At 41.7% G+C, this 20,440-nt stretch overlaps 1 protein-coding gene and 1 pseudogene across 2 annotated transcripts in view; one reads left to right on the top strand and one right to left on the bottom strand.

Moving 5' to 3' along the window:
- ARHGEF9 (Cdc42 guanine nucleotide exchange factor 9) overlaps window positions 1-20,440 on the top strand; it is a 155,706-nt gene that overhangs the window by 11,427 nt on the left and 123,839 nt on the right. For both annotated transcript variants that reach the window (XM_039222567.1, XM_039222568.1), the window contains exon 2: window positions 17,067-17,246. In XM_039222567.1, the coding sequence (XP_039078498.1) occupies window positions 17,067-17,246 (180 nt within the window). The remainder of the gene's footprint in view (window positions 1-17,066; window positions 17,247-20,440) is intronic.
- LOC120224325 lies at window positions 1,407-1,996 on the bottom strand (annotated as a pseudogene).

The raw sequence follows: 20,440 nt of genomic DNA on the forward strand, positions 1-20,440 counted from the left end.
TCAGAGAATTGCTCTGATTGACTCAAATCAGTGCTGCCTCTTAAAAGCAGTGGTGTGCATGGAAGAGCTGAGCATGTAGAGTTAGCTGTTATCAATCTACCAACCAACCAACCAACCAAGTGACCTTAGGCAAGGATATTGTTCTAAAGATGTTTTCTGCACTTTATTTCTATCTGGGTCTTGTTATAAAAGTTAGACAATAGCAGGCAATACATGGCAGATGACACTAGATAATTCTGGCTAGATTTCTATTTAACTACTGATTGACAATTCAGATATATCTCTTTGACCTATGGAATGTCCACTCAAATATCATATCATCCAGGGATCCATGAGAGAACTTGCCAAATGCATAGTGGTTGCCCTAGATTATTCGGTCCTTCATGTTCAGTTTGGAGGTTTTCTTTTTGTGAGGTATATTTGGGGTACACATGGGATACAAGCGCCAAGTACACTTTCACATTGACATGCTTGGAACACACACATTCAGTTTACTATGGGGCACACTCACATTTGGACATACTCTGTACAGCTAGGGTATATACACAAAGGCATATATGATGCATGCTTATGCAAAGTTGTATGTGTGGACATATGTGTATGCATATTTAGCACAACCACATACCCAAATACACATAGGGCACACTGAAATGCACATTCAGATATATTCCTATCCCCAGAAAATATACTCCTATCCCTAAGATACACACTTTTAAGAACTTACATGGATGAATCACCCTACCCCCATGAAATATGTTTTAACACACCTATGGGGCATGCTCACATGTCCCATACAACCCTATGGGGCACACTCTGATCCAAAATACATGCTGTCCTTAGGACCAGCTAGCTGTTCCAGCTTTCCAAGTGGGCACATCAGAGTACTGGCCCCACCTGGTGGGCCTTTATCAGTTTGCTCTGGCTCTGCCTTCCTTTATCCCTGAAATCAGACTTCAGGGGCAGTGAGCTCAGGGATAAAATGGATACTCAAGATGGCATGTGTTATAGCAGTCTCTTCAAGGCAAACAAAATTTACAACTAAGCCCTCAGATGTTGTATTAATAGGCAGAGGGATGGAGAAGAATGGCGAAGATAAATTAGCATTCATCAGTGCAGAAAGCTTGAGCCTGCTCCTTCGTCCACCAATCCACTTCCAAACAATTATGGAATGATGTGATTGTGAAATAATGTCCTAGACAGCCTAAAGTAACTGAATATTAAAGTACAGTTTTATTGGGAATGAAGTAACAACTTGGACCTGAGCAATTATGTCTAAATTGGGAGGATGTGAGGGGAAGTAGTAGGATGCATAAGACCCAGCGCCTTTGAGTCAGTGGTGTGTGGAGAGAACAGCCATTTTCTTCTGCTTCATTTTAACTTTTATTTGCATTTTATCTGCATAAAATTTACTCCTGCGCTATGAGTTTTTGTTTCTTCAGTTTCTTCTGGGTTATCTTTTTCTTCTGTGCAACCTCCTCTTCTGGTTTAGGAACAAGCTGCTGTTTTTCAGTAAAGATCATCTTGATGTGGCAGGGAGAGCTCATGTATGGGTTAATCCAACCATGAGCCCTGTAAGTTATATGCTGCATCTTGGGGACTTTGTTCACCTGGGTGTGTTCAATGACCAGAGAATCTGCATCTAAACCCTTAAGTTCAGCATTATTCTGCAGTTTTCAGCATGTGAAGTAAAAATTCAGCAATGTTTTTGGGCCACTGGCCCTGTGTCCCACTGTATTGTTTGGCCTGGGCATACTTAACAACTCCACCATTGTAGTGATGAGATGGCACACATTGCTTCTGCAAAGTGACATCCTTCACATACTTAGTAGGATTTCACATATCCATACCCTTGATGGCCTGGGAAGTTTCATGTGTGTTCTTGAAGTGACCATGAAGGTTTGACCCTCTTGCTTTTGCCTGATTTTTTAGGGTTTTCTGGGTCAAGTGAATAGGAACCATTTTCAGAGATCACCTCAGGCCAGATAAGTAGCCACATTCTTAATGACCACAGCCCTGCCTCTAGGCCCAACAGCTTGAGCCATCTGGCCCCACTAATGAGGACCTGCTATTTTTAGAGTTTCTCAAGCTGGAAACCAGGTCAGGATGTCCTGGGGAGGCCTTTCTAGCCTTTAGTAACCAAAGGCTGGATCTGGAAGGAGAGAACCCTAGACTGGGTCTTGATTGAAGAGTATGAAAGCAGTGAGACAGGTGACTAGAGTGTGCCAAGTCTGCCTTGGAGCAGCAGCCTTAGCCTAAGTGGGATACTCTTGACTATGACAGGCCTATGCTTGTTTCTCAACTTTGCATTTGAGATCAAGAAACATGAATTCCAGTCACTGTTTTTGAAACTTAGGGTGTACCTCAGTCATGGTTCCCTCCTCTGTCTGGGTCTTGTTTGGTCTGTAGGCAAAATAGCCAGTATAGCCCTGGCTATAGATGCTGGCAAGAACTCAGACTAAGAGTTGAGGAAATGCCTTGCAGATGTACTAATTCTTCACCCACGAAGCTTCTTCCCTAAGTTACTTTCAATGCCCATCAACAACCAGGCCTGACTCCTACCACAGTAGCCATAGGAAAAAAAAAAAAGGAGTCAGGGGAAGGAAACCTCATTGTGTCAGGCTGGTCAAAGTCATACTGGGATCACCTTCAACCTTACAGATGCATTTCAGTACTAGGTCAATCCTTTCTCAGAAAACAGGTTTGCAACATTATACAGTTTTGGCTCCTCAGGAACCCTAGGCAGTGAGGAAAAGTGGACATTAGGACATTAGGAGCAAGGACTTCTTCCTAAACTAGGAAAAGCAAAGTCAGACCACCTATACCTGCTACCTGCCAGAGGAAGCAACCTGGAATGCTGACCCCAAGAGAGTGCCTTATTCCATTTTGTGCTCAGGACCATTTCACCTGCTTTGTTGAAGAGGATGGGTCAGGAACTAGACTATGTAGCTCAAGTTCAGATTTCTTCTTGCCATTCTACATTGTGGCCAAAGTTCTTCCAAGTCTCAGCTTTTTTATCTGTAAAATGGGCTTAACTGTAAATCTCAGGATTATTGAGTACAAGAATCCATCATGGCAAAGGATGTGAAATGTGCCTCATAAAATGTTGAACATGTTTAGCTGCTGTTTGAATTTTTAAGAGTTCATCCAGGTCATTATTGCAGGTAGTTTAGAGATAATTCAGGAGCTTGTTTTCATTTTATTTCCCACTCCTTTCTCCTATCCTTCCTTTAAGGCCAGTATTGTCTCCATTTTACAGATGGGGATACTGAAGCACAGAGAAGGGAGGGACCAGCCTGAGGATATAAGATTAGGCAGTGGTGGATCCATGCCTTCAGGCGCTGTTTAGTGCTCTTTCTATACTTCCAAGATACCAACGAGAAATCCTCTGCTAAAGGAAGCTGCCCATGGCAGCTTAAGTTAGTGTAATTTAAAAATTTAGGTTTGTTTCTGACTTAGAACAAGGTAGGGGGCTATCTGGGGCCTGGTCTTCCCCAGAAGAGTCCTGTGTGCCCGTGAGAGGCACATCCACTGAACTTTCATCCCTTCTACAGCTGCTTATGTCCTACTGGTATCCTACATGTTGGAAGCAGTGAAGCGTTGGAGAAGATGCTAAGCTGTTGGGATAGGGAATTGTGCTGCCCATTTAAGCTACTTCAGAAGGGTCCCTGAAGGCACTTGATCCACCCCCGCCTCCTCGTAGCTTCCTGGGTAGAGAGGTTTGTGTGGCTGAGCTGCATATGGGTATAGGTAGAAAGGTATCTAAGAATATAATGTTTGAGGGCTTTAATCTGTAGAGTATTTTGCCAACTCTTGAAGGATAAGATAGTGGAAATCTAAGAACCAAAGCTGGGAGAGTCCCTTGAGACCATCTTGGCCGATTCTCACCTGGCCTTTATGTGGACATTAAATTTCAGCTGGGCTGACTTTCTCACTTAGTGTGCTCTTTCTTGTATGTCACAGACTTTTGAGCTGGGCCAGATTTCCTGGAGGCTTTCTACTTTGTATATTTTTGTCTTTCTAAACCTAGGAGAAATACATTGAAACTGAGTGGTGAGAGGAAGGTGATGAAATAATCTGTGGAGGTCATGTCTTGGGTGCTAGGCATTTGAAAAGGTGGCCTTTTGTGTCTTTCTTCAGCTGTCTTGCTGTGAATATGTTAGTTTTCTAACATATATTGGCTGTGAGAGTCTAACTGAAAGTGTTGTTTTTTACTTGTGCTGCTAAAACCAGTAGGATGACTATGGTACTGTCCTGTCTGGTGTATTAGACAGTTTCTGGGGTGGGGAAACTGGGGGGAAAAAGGAGAGAGACACTTTCTGTAATTCAAGTTTAAGAGCCCAAAGAGTGGATAGGGAAGAGTTAGCTGCCAAAGCCCTGCTAAGAAGCAGCCACACAGTTTTCCCAGCTCCCTTGACCCTAGACACCTCATTTTTAAATTATTTTATTTTTGAATAGGAAATACTTCCACATAGTCAAATTCTAAAAGATATAAGAGGGTGCACAGTGAAAAATCTCCCTCTTGCCACTCCCTTCCAGCCACTTGGCTGCCTCTGCAGAGGCCACCAATGAGTCCTTCCAGAGAAATGTTCTATGGGTATATGAGCATATATAGATATATTCATTTTTCCTTTTCATGGTAATATACCCACTGTTCTATGCCTTGCTATGCTTTGAAGGTTCTTTGCACCTTTGGGGCATGAGGATGTGCCATGGAGAGGAGAGGTTAAGATCACTGGTTCTAGAGGAAACTATTTGGGTTTTGGTTCTGGCTGTGTGACCTTCAGCAGCCACTTCAACTCTTCGAACCTTGGTTTCTTTGTTTTTAAAATGGGGAACAAATAAGTTAGTATATGTAAAAACTTAGATTTGCCCCTGACATATACTAAGCACTCAGTAAATGTTAGCAAATGTTAGCCATTTTTTTTTTTATTATTAGAAGAAAAACATTGGACTCTGAGTCAGAAGATCTGGGTTTTCTTCAGGCCTCTGCTCCTGAGATAACTGAGTGACTTCCTTTGCCCAAGCCTATTTTCTCATTTTTAAAATATAAGGTCTTATTCCCACTTGGCTTATCCTCCAGAGTTGCTAGGAAGATCCAGTGAGCTCATGAATGTGAAATGAATGTGAAAGCAACTTAAAAACTGCAGTGTGCTAACCACATGGAAGTGGTGGTACTTAGTCTTTTCACAGAACTACTTTGAATGGCTTGAACCCAGTGGCCTGAACTGTGTGGAGAAGGCAGCACCCTTTCTTCTGGCAGTAGAACCTAAATGCCATCCTTGAACTGGAGTTCTATTTTGGGTAAAGGTAGCCCATGGCAAAAATTCAAAATAGTCAAGTGTTATCTTTTGACGTTTTTTATCTTACTGCATACCTCTTCTGACCTCCTTGTTTCTGTTTCCTTTGCCTCTGCTCTGTCCCCTTTAACTCCCCTCTGTCTCTTATCAAAACCTGCTTTTAGAAGCAAGGCAGCAGCATCTTTCAAAGGTGACCCCAACTTTCCATTTGAGATAACATAGTTCAACTAGCTCAGAGAGGAGCTAGATCTGCCCAAGTTCATACCACAAATCAGTAACTAAGGCAGGCCTGGAATCCCTTCTTCCCATCCCATTGTTTTTACACTTTGCTTTTTGGTGTGAATTTGAATCTGAGATTCTTTAGCAAAGATGTTTGGTGATGAGAGAGATCTGGAAAGGTCTGTATTTAGCCTTCATAGTGAGGTGTTCCTAATTTCCAGGGTCAGACTTGTCTGGGGTCCTGAGGGATAGGAGAGGCAGTGCTGGTTGTAGTATTGAAGGGGTGATATCTGTAGAACAGAGGGAGGAAAGAGCACCAGAAAATATCTAAAACAGTGAGCTCCAAAGTGAAGCTCAGGGAGAAAGTCCTGGAAATTCTTTATATATTAAATTGCTAATCTCATCATTATTTAATCTAATTTTTGTGTAAATTTTTATAAAACACATAGTACCTTAGTAGTACTTAGATATTCAGGTAGATGTTAATTTTTTAACCAATTGATTTTTAACCAAAAACAATTGACAACCATCTTTCTAAAATGTTGTAGGTTGGGTTTCTAATCTTGGCTCTGCTGCTGATGAGCTTTACATGTTAGGTAAGCTCTTCACTGGAACCTCAGTTTTCTTATCTGTAAATTGTTAGACTGAACTAGGTGTGCTATTTCTTGAGAGTCTCCAATCCTGATCTTCGCTGAGTATAAGAATCCACTGCCATGATCTTGAAACTGAGATGGAGTCAAGAAGATTATGTTCAAGTTCTGGCACTGTACTGGATGCTTTGTCCCTCAGTCAGTTGCCCTGGGCCTTCCCTTCTCCACCCCCGCCTCCTTCACCCAGCCCAGATAGGCAGAAGCTGTCTTACATAAGCCTGGCTGATGTACTTGAAGTTCTGTTGTTACAAGCACAACCACTTTTCCATCAGACACAGATCCAATGCCATCCCTCCTAGGCCCTGAGGGTGGGTCTGATTGTGCTTCTCTTGTGTCCTCTCAGATAACCCAAGTTTAGATGTTGCATCCCTCTGAAGGGAAGACAACTCCAACTCAGCCAGTTTGTGTCCCCTCTGGCCTGATCCCGTGGCTACTCACAGAGAACCCCTGCCATCTGCTCATGCACTATTTACCATGTCTGTTGAGAGCAAAAAATTGTGCTAGACTTTGTTAGGATAAACATGGCCAACCCCTGAACAGGAAACAATGCTGATAGGGACAAGGGCTACTCCTTAGTGCCTTGACCAGTCTTTTCTCTCACTGTGAGCCAGCAGGCAGAGGGAAATCAATAAGCCACTAGAAACCATCTACTTTATGATGGGCTGTTTAAATGCAGATTTCCTCTTTGAGTTGTAAGGACTCCCCCTGGAGACAATTACATTCTCATTGGAAAGGCTCAAAGCCTTTAAAGGGCTTTGTCCTGGGTGAGCATGCTTTGTAGACTTAAAAGTGTTTAAATTGATTCAAATATATTTATTTTTTCCTTTCTATTCTCCAGATTTAGGAGCAGGTCAAAGTGCTCCTAACTAAATGCTGTTCCTGTTCTCACCACCTTACAGCAGATGGCCACATTTAAAGATGACATTAGAACCATTAGTTCCAACCTATCTCCTTCTCTGCTCCTCCCCCCACCTACAGCCCTCCCCCTACAGTATTTTAACACGACATCTGTCAAATGGATAAAAAAATGACTTTCCCTTCTCTCTGCCTTGCCCACCCACCCTCTGGCTGTGGTGCTGATGAGTTTAGAACTATGCATGTGGGAGGCATGGAGGACAGATTCTTCATTCTCCCTCTCCCCTTTTGTAAACCTAGATAAGTCCCACCTCCACTCCTTCTCAGGAAACTCCAAGGCTGGCCTTCAAGTCACAATTCAGGAAAAGTTAAGGATCCTAGGGCTGGTCCCAGTAGAACCACATGAAGAAATTCACGAATACAGGTGCAGAACCTTAGATAGGTCTAGGTCACCTCAGGAATTGGGGGCTCTTTGAGCCCCCTGCCTCTCCCCTAGGCTTGCCCTTACCATCTCTTAAGGTTTGAAGGCAATGCAGAGACTCCAATGGGTGGCTGGAAATTAGTGCCCATAAGAAGTTCATGAAGATGGTCACAGTACCCAGGGCAGAAATATTTTGGAAATGGAGCCCAAGGTGATTCAAGAATCAGGTAGGGGTCAGGGTAACCTCCAGTTTGGGATGGTATGCTTCTGAGTTAACTCACAGAAACAGCATTGCTGAGTCATTTTTTGTTTGTTTTACTAATAATTTGTCTTTTAGATATTAGAGTCTGACTTGGATACTTGAGGACAGCTCTTAGAAATTGCTTTTAGACTGGGGGTCTCAGGGCTGAATTTCGGGGCAGGGGTGGGAATAGGGATGCAACAGAGCAGGTGCAAATAGCCTCTTAAGGATGGGAAAATCATCCTGGACAAGCTACTATACTCCCTCAGCCTGCCTGGAATCTAATACAAGAAGGAAAAGTCGGGGACAAAGTTTCAGAAATTCTGGATCAGCAAATGATCCAGTGCTGTCAGAGGAAATTCTTGTATTTCAAACTCTGGCTCTAGTAAATTTAAGACACTTGGTCTCAATATGATATATTATTCTGGATCACTCTGGCTGCTTTTTAAAAATTCTAGGGTGGGGGTGCCTGGGCAACTTAGTTGTTTGAGTGTCTGACTCTTGATTTTGGCTCAGGTCATGATCCCAAAGTTGTGGGATCGAGCCCTGTGTCGGGCTCTGCACTGAATGTGGAGCCTGCTTAAGATTATGTCTTGCTCTGACTCTCCCTTCTCCCCTGCTCACATGCTCACACTGTCTCTAAAATAAGATAAAAGAAAATAATATTTAAAAGGTAAAGTTTAAAAAAGTAAAAAAAAAAAAAACTGGGGTGAGTCTGAGCAGGTCTTTGAGAACTAGCCTAATGGGTTAGAGGCCAAAAAGATCCCAAAACAACTTGACAGTAACTCCTAACTCCAATGATTTGGATTTTGAAGATGATGTTTATCAGATTGGGAGGTGTTCTAGGTGGGAGACTTCTCTAGCCAACAGGATCATGACTGGTTGGTGGTCCAGAAACATGTCTTCTCTGTGATCTGTGCAATTTTTGACCTATTTGGCTGCGTGTTCTCTAACGGACTTATTTCTTCCACAAGACCAAACTCTTAGCATCATGAATTTTCAGGCAGTATCTGGGTCTCACTTCATTAACTCCTGGGACCATTAGGTTGAGCTAGTGGCTGAAGTTTCATATCAGAAGGGTCCATTGCTAAGGTTCAGACCAAGCAAGTAAATCCCCTTGCTTCATATATATTTGGTTGTTTACCATTATAGCTAAGATAGCCTTGTAACTTCTTTGGAAGTACACAAAGGTGTTATCCTTTGTTATTAGTCTATAATGAATGAAAAAAATCTCCTTCATAACTTAGGAAGCTTATTTGGGTTTCCCAAACTTTTATAGCCTGGCAGATATGAGTTGGCTTCTGACCAAAGTACATATTGGCTTTTGGCTCAGGTGATCGATCTTGGTCTTGCTGAGCCTTACCCTCATTTAGGCTGATCTTTCCAAATCAAGTCAGCACAGCTGAGTTTTGTGTTTGTCAGGTGTGGGTGAAACCATCTGTAGACCTTTCATTTTATTAAAGTGAAAAATGGATGGTACAATGGGACATTCAAGGGGGCCAATGCCCAATGACTCACAAATCACATGAGCAAACTAAGAAAAAAATGATCATGTCATGAAAAGATGATATTTGTATACTCCCTTTTAGTACATTTAGCCATCATCACTTGAATTCATTAACTATTCTGCTCAGAAATGAAATTATTTAGTTATGGGTCATAGCAACATCCAGATTAGAGCTGAAATCAGCCACATGTGAACTATTAAGTCACAGGGAAAAGAAAAATCAGTTCTTGGGTTTTTTAAAATACTTTTTAAAAAACATTTATTCATTTTTGAGACAGAGAAAGAGCGTGTGTGGAGGAGGGTAAGAGAGAGAAGGATACACAGAATCTAAAGGAGGCTTTAGGCTCTGAGCTGTCAGCACAGAGCCCGATGTGGGGCTCAAGACTATGAATTGTGAGATCATGACCTGAGCTGAAGTTGGACGTTTAATCAACTGAGTCACAAAAGGGCCCTAAATTCTTGGGATTTAAAAAATATTCATAGTGGTATTTTTCTTACCTGGCATCTTTTCTCCTCCCCCTGATGACCATCAAGCATCTGTGTATGTCTTCAGCAAAAACCTGCACCCCACCCCAGAAGCCATCTAGACATAAATACTATCAACAACAGAATGGCCTATAAGCCACCTGGTACATATTATGTAAACAGATTTCTTAGCCCCATAGTGTGTTCTGCAACCTGATAGAGATGCTAATTCTGTTGTTGTGATCTTCCTCAGAACTTGCCTGATTTGAGGGCCCAGGTTGTAGAGGCTAAAAACAGTATTGTTCTTTATGGATCAAGCAGATTTTTTAGATCTACTGTTCACAAGTATGTACTCTGGTGGTTTGGAGAATAGTACTCTGGTTGACAACTTGAATAAATCCACATTGCTTTATTTTCTTCTTATCCTACTTAGAAATTAGTAAAAGAGGCAAGGGGAAAGGATACAAACTGGAGTCATCTGGTGAGGAATTAAGGAACAGGCAAGCCAACATCACACAGCTAGGAAGAGGCAGCCTCGCTCCAGTGTTCTTATACTTACTTAACCAGGGCTAAGGCCTTTGCTGAATCAGAGGCATGGAGGTAGAACTGCATTTGCCTGCAGGAGGGTCAGTTTGGCTAGAGTGGAAGGTTTCTGCCAGGATCAAGATAAGGGTTGGAACCATAGGTGGGGGCTTGATTAAGGAGAGCTTTGAAAGATTGACAGTAGGGAGTTATTAAGGCTTCTTGAGCATGGATAGTGCAACCAGGAAACAAGTTTTAAGAAATGTATCATTAAGGAGTAGCTTAAGGGGGAGAGAGAGAGAGAAAGAGACAGACAGACACAGACCTGTGGGCAGCAGGAAGGCCAATTGGGAGGAAACTTGAGGTGATAAGAGCTATACCTAGTGTGGGACACTGGAAATGAAGATAAAGGGGGGAGAGAGAGAGAGAGAGAGAGAGAGAGAGAGAGAGAGAGGTGGAAGAAAACAATAGCAGGCCAAGAAGAGGAATTAGAAATGGGAAAAATTATGAAGAATAGGAGTGGGGGCATATGATGAGTTTTACATGTTTTATTGGCTCTGTAGCAGGTCATCCAGTGAAATGTAGAGCAGTAAAGTTGAAAGTATGAGACTGGAAGTGCAAGAGCTGATGACATGAGAAAGATGATTTCTCTGACTTTTGAATGTGGTAATCAAGGGTCCAAAGTGGAAAACCCATTCCTCAGTTTTCCTAGCCAGTCCAACTAGCCTGGGTCACCAGCAATGCCTAAATATTCAGGAAGGGACTAGCCAGCTCCAAGTTCTCATTTTCCTGAGTAGAGAGTAGTAAAAGCATCCTATCAAACACAAAGGAAAATGAGAAATACATTGTGATAATGAAATTTCTGTCCTTTGAGATTCTGAAATGTTAGCCTCAAATAGAAAGTCAGAGCTTAAGAGGTTGTCTGTCTGGTTCAAGTCTGTAACTTGACTGATAAAGAAGCTGAGACAGGTAAAGTACTTGCCCAGGTTCATTCAAGAAGTTACTGGCAGAGCTTCATTCAATAAACCAGTCTTTGCTGTATGCCATGATGCCTCCTAGCTGTTGTTGGAACATCCTGGGTCACAGCTTTCCAGAAGTTGGGATGATTGTTGTCCTTGAACATTTTGGGCAAGATAGTCAGAATCTATTTACAAGGCTGTATTTAAAAAAAGACTATTCAGGAGAGAGAATAAAATCCTAGCCTATTTTAGATGTACTTAAAAGGAATGAAGGACAGGATTTTGCTCTTGTCAATGCCTAGCTGTTGAGGGAAGGGACTTTCTGAGAGGATGGGGGCAGACACCAACTGAGAAAACCTTATAGAGGCAAAGATGCCTCATGTCCCTTCTTTGCATCCTGTGAAGCTTCTCAGAAGGTAGGACCAGGTCAGCTACCTTCATGGCAATTGACACATTTGCTATTCTGCACAACACACTTTAATATTTTAACATTCCCCCCTTCTGTTTCTTGCTATTAAAATTCTAATATTTCTGCCAGTCACCCTGGATGATTATATAACTATTTGGGGGTGGTATTGTTCAGCTAGACAGCAGGAGCAAGAAAAGGAAGACAAATGTTATGGCTCTGGATAACTGAGATCCCAGGGCTCTTTTCTATATTGGCAAGATATGGCATTGGGAATACTCCTTATATGACCCAAAATATCTGTTCTCAGACATACATCCTCTCTCACTGAGGGAGATCTTGTGGACAGGCAGGGAGCCCAATGTACAGGGTGGCATGGGGGTCCCTGGGAGAATGAGGCATTAGGAGAGGCAAAGGTGAAGCCTAGACTATGAAGGTCCTTCAGGGTGGTGGTTCATCAAGTGTGTCTGTGAACCAGCAATGTAGGCATTACCTGGGAACTTGTTCGAAATGCAAGTTCTCAAGTCATACTTAAGACCAACCGAATCAGAGAGTCAGACTTGGTGGCCTAGTAGTCTGTGTTTTAACAAGCCTTCCAGGGGGTTGAGAAGTACTACTCTAGGTCACTCACAGTGTGAGTTGGTATTCCTGGAAGAAGAAACCAGCTGGGAGCCTACTCTCTGCCTTCTTTTGGGGGTATTGGCAAAAGCAAAGTTGTAGAGTAAGGCCAAATAATAATTCAAATTTGCTTTACCAACTACTAACTGGGTGACTGTGGGCTACTTAGTGTCACAGATTATCTTCAGTAAAAATGGGGATGTTAATGCTTACCTTGGAGCGTTATAACGATTAAAATCACAAAGTCCCTTGCCAAATGCCTGCCATGTGTTTTCAATAATTCAAATTTTTCTTATTCCTGATTACTTTCTTCCTCACTTTTTCCCTGCCTTCTTTCCTTCCCCTTGAAAGGGCCCACTGGCCACCCACTCCAAGTTAGCTGTAGACACATGTGTCATTGTTGACCAGAGACCAGGCTTAGAAGTCAAACTCTTAGAGGTCAATTCCTGTAAGGTATGGTGGTAATATTTCTAGGTTAAAAGTCAGCGAACATGGGTATGATAACAGATGTATCTACTTATAGTATCAATGGAAAAGAATATTTGATAATTAGGATTATCCTGGGAAATCTAGACAAAAATAAATAGGATCTCATTCCTTTTATAGGAATGATATTATGACTCTTTTCCCTCCCTGTCTTCTCATTCATGTCCAAAAGTATCTTTGATGTTGAGGTACAGAGCACTGTGTGTCCCACTCACTGACAAGTCTGAGGAAGAGCCAACCTATATTTGGTGCTATACCTGAAATATCTTGGGGATTAGGAATTATTTTGTTAGAAGTCACATCAGGACTGTCCTAAGGCCAAGAGCTATTTGAGAACCTTGTTGGAGTAACCCAGTAAGTACCATCTCCTGATTTTATGTTGGACTTGCAAGATGAAGGGGTGGGGATAATTGGGAAATTAAGGTTATTGGTGAGGCAAAGAGTATAAACCAGTTTAAGATATAAAGAATTTAACCGCTGATATAGCTACTCCCAAATGACCATTTCTTGGCTTTCATCGTTTTATAGCTCTTTACCATTTGATAATTTGATAGCTCCTGATAGTTAAAACTCTTGGCTTTGGCTTTTCCAATATTACACTCCTTGTATCCTCATTAGGTACTGAAAGCTTCACTTTCATTTGTTTCTCTGGCTCCTCTTCTCTTCCTCACCTCCCATTCTTGCTATTTCCCAAGGTTTCTGGTCTTCTTTCTTGTCACTTCCTTCCTGGGCAAACTTCCTTGGCTTCCACAATTTCTGAGCCATTGACTCCAAACCCTATATAACTATCTCTCCTGACATCTCTTGAACTTGAAATCTACATATCCTGATGGACCCCACGTATTCAACACATTGAAGAGAAAATTTGTAATCTCTTTTTTCCCCTCCCAAACCAACATTCCCTCATGTAACTTACTTCATCACACTTTGACTTGAAATACCACTCCCACCCTCAAATCAACTTTGACTTATTCTTTTTTCTCAAACTAGATTTAAGAGCCTTCAAACAGGACTCCATCCTACCTTTCCAGTTGTCTTTCCTCAACTCCCCCAACTTCCTCTTCCCAGCCCTTTCCAAACTCCACTACCTTTGCCATCAAATTCCTCATAGTTTTATATCTGAGACTTTATGTAGTCTCATTCCTCTGCCTTAAATGCCTTTCCTGCCCCTCTTCAATATGTTACAATCCTACCCATTCTTTAAGGCCTATCTTCAGTATTCTACAAAATCAATCTAAAGCCTAATAGCCACATATGTTCCTCCCTTACTCTGAAGTCATGTACTAGGCCAACATGTACCAAGTACTGTAGTAGGCACTGTACATACATTGCTCAATTTGCCCTCTACTACCCTGCCTGTGAGGCAGGTATTATTATCCCCATTTTATATATGAAGAAACTGAGTCCAAAAGTTGTATCTCTTGAAACTGTTCTCTTTGGCTTTTGTGATATTGTGCTCCTTGGTATCCTAATTACATGCTGAAAGTTCCATTTTGGTTTGTTTCTCTGGCTCTTCTTCCTCACCTCCCATAGGTAAAACCTATGGGGAATTTGAAAGCAAACAGGTAGTGGAGTTTGAAATGGTCTGAGAAGAGGGGGTTGGGGGAGTTGGAGAAGGACACCTGGAAAGGTAGGATGGAGTACTGTTTGAAGGCTCTTAAATATAGTTTGAGGAAAAGGAAGAAGTCAAAGTAGATTTCGGGGTGGGGGTGGTATTCCAAGTTTAGAAAGTTACTGATACTTTCTAAAGTAGGAAAGCCCAGAATTGAAGCTAGGTTTGCTTGCCCTTAACCATTTTACATACTGCTTAAAGGGCATTCAGTGTTGGTGCCTGAAAGGCCTTTGATCTTCAGGTAAGGACTATGCCTGCATCATAATAATAAGATCTGTGTACATGGTGGAGGCTCACTGAATGAGCCAAGCATAAAGTTGGAAAGATGACTATAGAAAGAATACAGGAAGTGGAATCAGCCAGACCTGGACCTAGGGTACCTAAGACAGCATCACAGATAGTGTTCTGAGCAAAGTATTGATAATTGCTGCCAAGATACTCTTGACCTTTGGTAAAACGCCAAGGATATAGCTTTAAGCTACAGGCCTTGATGTTGTGATTTGGGAGTGTATGAGCTTATTGAGCTATAGCGACACCCAGTTGGAAACCATCTTTGGCAGGAGAGAAATTTTTTTATGAAGATTTATTTTATTGAGGCAAGTGACCAGCAATTTTTCTCCGCTGAGGTCAGAACAAGAAGAAATTGACTGTTAGTGCAATTGGAAGAAAGCAGGTTCAATATAAAAATAAATCTCATAGGCAGGGGTACTGGTGACTAAAGGTAGTTATCCATATCTCCTTCTTTGGGATTCTTTAAGAATAGGAGTTATATGCTTTGTGGTATGGATGGAATTTTATGACTTCAGGATAGCTAGTGAGTAGACATTGTCAGTATGGTATGATGGGCATTAGAGCGTATGAAGTCAGAAGGCCAGGCTCTATAATTTATTACTTGTATGACTGACCAAAGCACAGGTCACCTATATGAGCCTCAGTTTCCTTATCTTTAAAATATGGGTAATAGTGAGACCAGCTGATTCATTGAGGATCAAGTGATACAGTAGATGTGAAAATATTTTGTAAACAGTGAAGCATGATGTACTTGAAAGGTTGTGTTATAAAAGGCCCTATTGGAAATCTCTTTTGCATCCATGATGAGGAGTTCCCCTATGCTGTACCTGACCAACAGAATGCCTTAACTAAGACAAAAGATCAGGTTTTTTTCAATGTTTATTTATTTTTGAGAGACAGAGGTATAGAGCACAAGCAGGAGAGGGGCAGGGAGAGAGGAAGACACTGAATCAGAAGCAGTCTCCGGGCTCTGAGCTGTCAGCACAGAGCCAGATGCAGGGCTTGAACTCACAAACTGTGAGATCATGACCTGAGCCGAAGTCAGACGCTTAACCGACTGAGCCACTCTGGTGCTCCAAAAGATCAGGTTGTTTTTTTTTTTTTTAATATGTATTCATGTGTTATATGCTAATTTCATGACTGTAGGGTTATTCTCTAGTTGGGTATATTGAAAGGCAGACCTGTGTGAGAGGATACATATTCTATATTCTGTCTCTGTTGCCTTTGAACCATTTTGCCTTTGGGCTTGTGAAGCCACAGTTGCCTTGGAGAATCAGTCCTTCAAAACAGAGTGATGGAGAACATGTTCAAAAATTTAGTGCTAGGGAGAGAATTCTTGAATCCTTTGCCTTGACAGGACATATGTTCTCTATTCTGGAATATGTTTCCCCAAATGCCAGGAAGATTGATGGCCCATATAGGCTGGAACCAGTTGGGGAAAAAGGAGAACAAACAACATGGTGGTTAGGATGGCAGCCATAGAGAAGCAGACTCTTCCCTCAACCCCAACTTCATCACTGTGCTTAGATGAATGTGTGTGTGTGTGTGTGTGTGTTTGTGTGTGTGTGCACGTGCCTGCGTGCTCGCGTGAGAGGGAGAGAGAGAGACAGAGAAAGATAGAGTGACAGAGAGAGAAAGAGATATGGAACTGGCATAGATGTCTTCCTGTTGCTGTGTGGATCCCAGTCCTACTGGTCACAAAGTTTAATGACCAGGGTTAAGGTCTTTGCATAGCCCCTGTCTTGCTGTGTGATTGTAAGTTCACTCCTTAGTCTCCTTGTGACTCAGTTTTGCCATCTGTCAAATGCAAGATTCAACCTAGACCTCCTATGTATCTCACAGTGTGGTGGTACAAATCACTGAGTGAATCTGTGCCAAAGTTGAGTTTAGTGGAAGCAAGTCATCACAGAAAGCCATATTCTTTCATATCCATGACCTCTCTGGATGGCATCATGTGTGGGTGAGAACAGGAGGCTGCAGGACTGGAGTCCATTGTGTGTGAAGAATGCCATGATTTGTAACCCCTTGTGGGTGGGGTACAGTGGTGTTAAATAATGTACCACCAACTCTCAATTGGTCAGTTCCAAGAAGGAGGAGTAAACAGGGAAGAACACAGAGAATTTAGAGCAAATATGTTTGAGCTTCATTTTAGCCTTTGATTTTAACCTCTTCAGCCATTCCAGACCCAGTGCTGCCTTGAAGTACCAAGCAAAGATGCACTGGAACTTTTTTTCTTTTCTGGGGAAGGAGATTATGAGTAGGGATAAAAGCATAAGGCTTATGTAGTTCATATTCACATTCTGGGTCATTCCATCTACTGGCTAATGGAGAGTTGACAAGTATTGTTTGTTGTGTGGTCCAGTGGAGCTTGTGCTCCCAGTGCCATATCCCTCTCCCTAACCCTTCACCACTAGTATGTCAGTTTTTCCATAACTAGTAGAGTTCTGTGGGTGGGGTAAAGAGTAAGTAAGGTAGCCAGTTGTGTGGACTGAACACATTCTCATTTTGTTTCCTAAGCTGATCACTGGAGATTCCATCGTTAGTGCTGAGGCAGTATGGGATCACGTCACCATGGCCAACCGGGAGTTGGCATTTAAAGCTGGCGACGTCATCAAAGTCTTGGATGCTTCCAACAAGGATTGGTGGTGGGGCCAGATCGACGATGCGGAGGGATGGTTTCCTGCCAGCTTTGTGAGGGTGAGTGTCAGTCAGCCTTCACTCTCTTCTCCTGTCTCTTTGGCTACCTGCCCCTGGCTTCCCCTTCACCAGCCTCTTTTCTCCTGTTCATTTCTCTCCTGGTGGCTCCTCTCACATTTTTCTCTTTCTTTCTTTTCTTTCTTTCTTTCTTTCTTTCGTTCTTTCGTTCTCTCTGTCTCTCTCTCTCTGTCTCTCTCTCTCTCTCATCTATCTGTCTTTTACCAAGGATGTGAGCCCCCTTTAACCTTTTCCCTTCTAATTTTGAGTCTTTTCTTTTTATCCCTTATTTATTTTAACAATTCCAATATTCTGCCACCTTTCTCCTAACTACTGTGCCTTTGTACAAATCACTTCCCTTTTGCCCTTGATGGTTTTTGAAGACTCTTTTAACTCTATATTTCTGTGAACTTTTACCTTATCTCTCTTCTGCTTTCATCATTTTCCTTGTCTCCTCTTTTCTGTTCTTTCTTTTTATAGATCCCACCTTTCCTTCCTTCTCCCCTCCTCACTCCTCTCTGCCTCATCTAGGAAAGTATGAACACCCTTTGTGTTGTCTTCAACTCTTAATGTACGGGTGTGGGCTTCCTACCCTCTCAGGGGCTAGAGTTTACTGATTGCAGATCTTACTTTGAGTTAGGTGGCTGGGGTTTTAGATGTGTTGAGGGTGGGAAGCAGGCACCTTGACAGAGCTTATAAAGTTTTTGCCCTTTTGACATTGTGCCATGAAGAACCTGGCCCTTAATAGAATGGGCTCTCCAGAAAGGTCATGTGAGCAGTTTCTGCTTCCTCTTGGTTATCAATTAGCAGGATGCTATGGAGGAAGAACACTGGCCTGATGTCTCAGCTTTTGGCCCTCCTTAGAGTTATGAGCTAGAATCTGTTTTGTTTTGTTTTTGGTCTTTTTTTGTTTTGTTTTGTTTTTGTTTTGTTTTGTTTTGTTTTTTTGGTAACTGTGAGCTCTGATTCCCCCAGTCCCAATCACAAAATAGTGTTGACAATTCTTTCATGCCAGTAGATATCACAGTGAAATAACTTTGTGGTAGTGTAAGTACAAAAGCTACATTTAGGATGTCTTATGATCTTCCTTGCCACAGTCTATCACCTGTTGTTAGTTTCTTCTGTAAGATACCTGATGCCAAACAAAAGATCAGAGTAGCTTGGGCTCTTGGAAGATGAAGGGCCTCAGGATTATGATGACATTGTGACATGAGGAAAGGAACAGGACATTTGGAGCCAGACAACCCACAATGCAATTTCAGCTTTTTTTTTTTAATATTTTTATTTATTTCTAGAAGAGAGAGAGAGACAGCGTGAGCAGGGGAGGTTTAGAGAGAGAGGGAGTCACAGAATGAAACAGGCTCCAGGCTCTGAGCTGGCAGTCAGCACAGAGCCCGACGCGGGGCTCGAACCCACGAACTGCGAGATCATGACCCAAGCGAAAGTCGGACGCTTAACCGACTAAGCCACCCAGGCGCCCCTAAGTTCAGCTTTACTACCTCCCAACTCCATGACTTTTGGCAATACTTCAGTTCCCAGAACCTTGATTTCCTCATCTGAAAAATAAGGATAACAGAATTTTATGAGGATTTAAATGAGATCATATAAAGGTCTAAAGTGTTTAGGACAGTGCTTGGCACATGGTGGGTAATTGGCAAATGGTAACTTGATTTATCATCAGTATTATCCTCCTCATTATTACCCCTGTCACCTTATTAGCTCCAAAAGGTCTATGTTAGTGGTTAAAAGAGGACTCCTTTCTTGAGGGCTATAAACTCAGGAAACACTGTTATGTGGTTGGAAATATTTTGGTGAGGACAGTACTCAGAAACAGAAAGGTGGACAAAATGATCTTTCATCCTCATCTGTCCTGAAAATCTCCTAATTAAATATCCAAACCTTTTTCCTCCATGTATGTGGCATCTTCCATCAGTCTTCAAGTGTCATCTCTGTTTCAGCTTAGCCTTGCTGCTTGATGAATTGGTCCCAGGGGTAGTCAGAAAGAAAACATCAGTAATCATGGGCCTTTAGGATTAGTGTGTGGTCCTGTAAAGAAACAGCTTGTGTGTCTTGTGCTGACGGGCCCTTGTGCTGACAGGAAGGATGAAACTGTACCCGTGTCATCCCAATTCAAATGTATTTGACTTTCTGTGAAATGTCATTTTTATAATAAACAGTAAATCAAGGAATGGGGCAAAATGATTGAATAAGGCAGAGTGACTCAGGGAGGAAAATGGGAGAGCCAGGCTTTAGCATATCAGTGAACTGGCATTTATGCTTTTACATCCAACACCAAGGGAGGCATACAGTCCCAGCAGCTGAAGTTTACCTTTGAGAAGATCACTGGCTGGCTCAGACAAGCATGGTAGAGTCTAGCCTAGGGCTTTCCATCCTGGCTGCATGATGAAATAAGTCATGTGGATGAAAAAAATTAAAATATTGTTAAAAAAAACATCAAAACTCAGGCTCCAGGCTAGTTAAATCAGAATCTTTGATGTTGAGAACCACTGCTCTATACCAGCACAGTTTTGTATGTAACTGATGAATCACTAAATTCTACTCCTGAAACCAATATTATACTGTACATTAACTAAAATTTAAATAAATAAGAAAATAAATATTACGTGAGCCACAGATGTGAGCCACATGAACCATAAATGCAAGCCACAAATATATTTAAATTTTTCTAGTAGCAGGTGTTATATGGAAACCAACTTGACAAACTATTTAATAAAATAAATTTTTCTAGTAGCTACAATTAAAAAAGTTAAAAATACAAAAATACAGGTGAAATTAATTTTAATATATTTTTCTTGATCCAATGTATCCAAAGAATTATCATATAATAATATATTATCACTATAAAAATTGTTAATAATATATTTTTATAATTAAATATGGAGTATATTCTATAATGACAGTACATCTTCATTTACATTAGTCACATTTCAGGTGTTCATTAGCCACATGTGGTTAGTTGCTACTGTATCAGATAGAACAGGTCTAGACTGAGGACTGTGATAACAGACCAGGGCCATCAATGACAAGGTCCAAACCATAATTTAGTGATCCAATATTCTATCTACTATACTGATGTTTATTCTTTGAGAAACTAAAATCGCATAACATGTTGCCTCAGATTGTATTTAGAATGAGCATTTGATCATTATGAACCTTTTTTGTTTTAATAATAGTTT

This window comes from Hyaena hyaena, unplaced genomic scaffold (genome assembly GCF_003009895.1).
Source record: "Hyaena hyaena isolate Hyena2069 unplaced genomic scaffold, ASM300989v1 scaffold_1163, whole genome shotgun sequence".
NCBI classification, from domain to species: domain Eukaryota; kingdom Metazoa; phylum Chordata; class Mammalia; order Carnivora; family Hyaenidae; genus Hyaena; species Hyaena hyaena.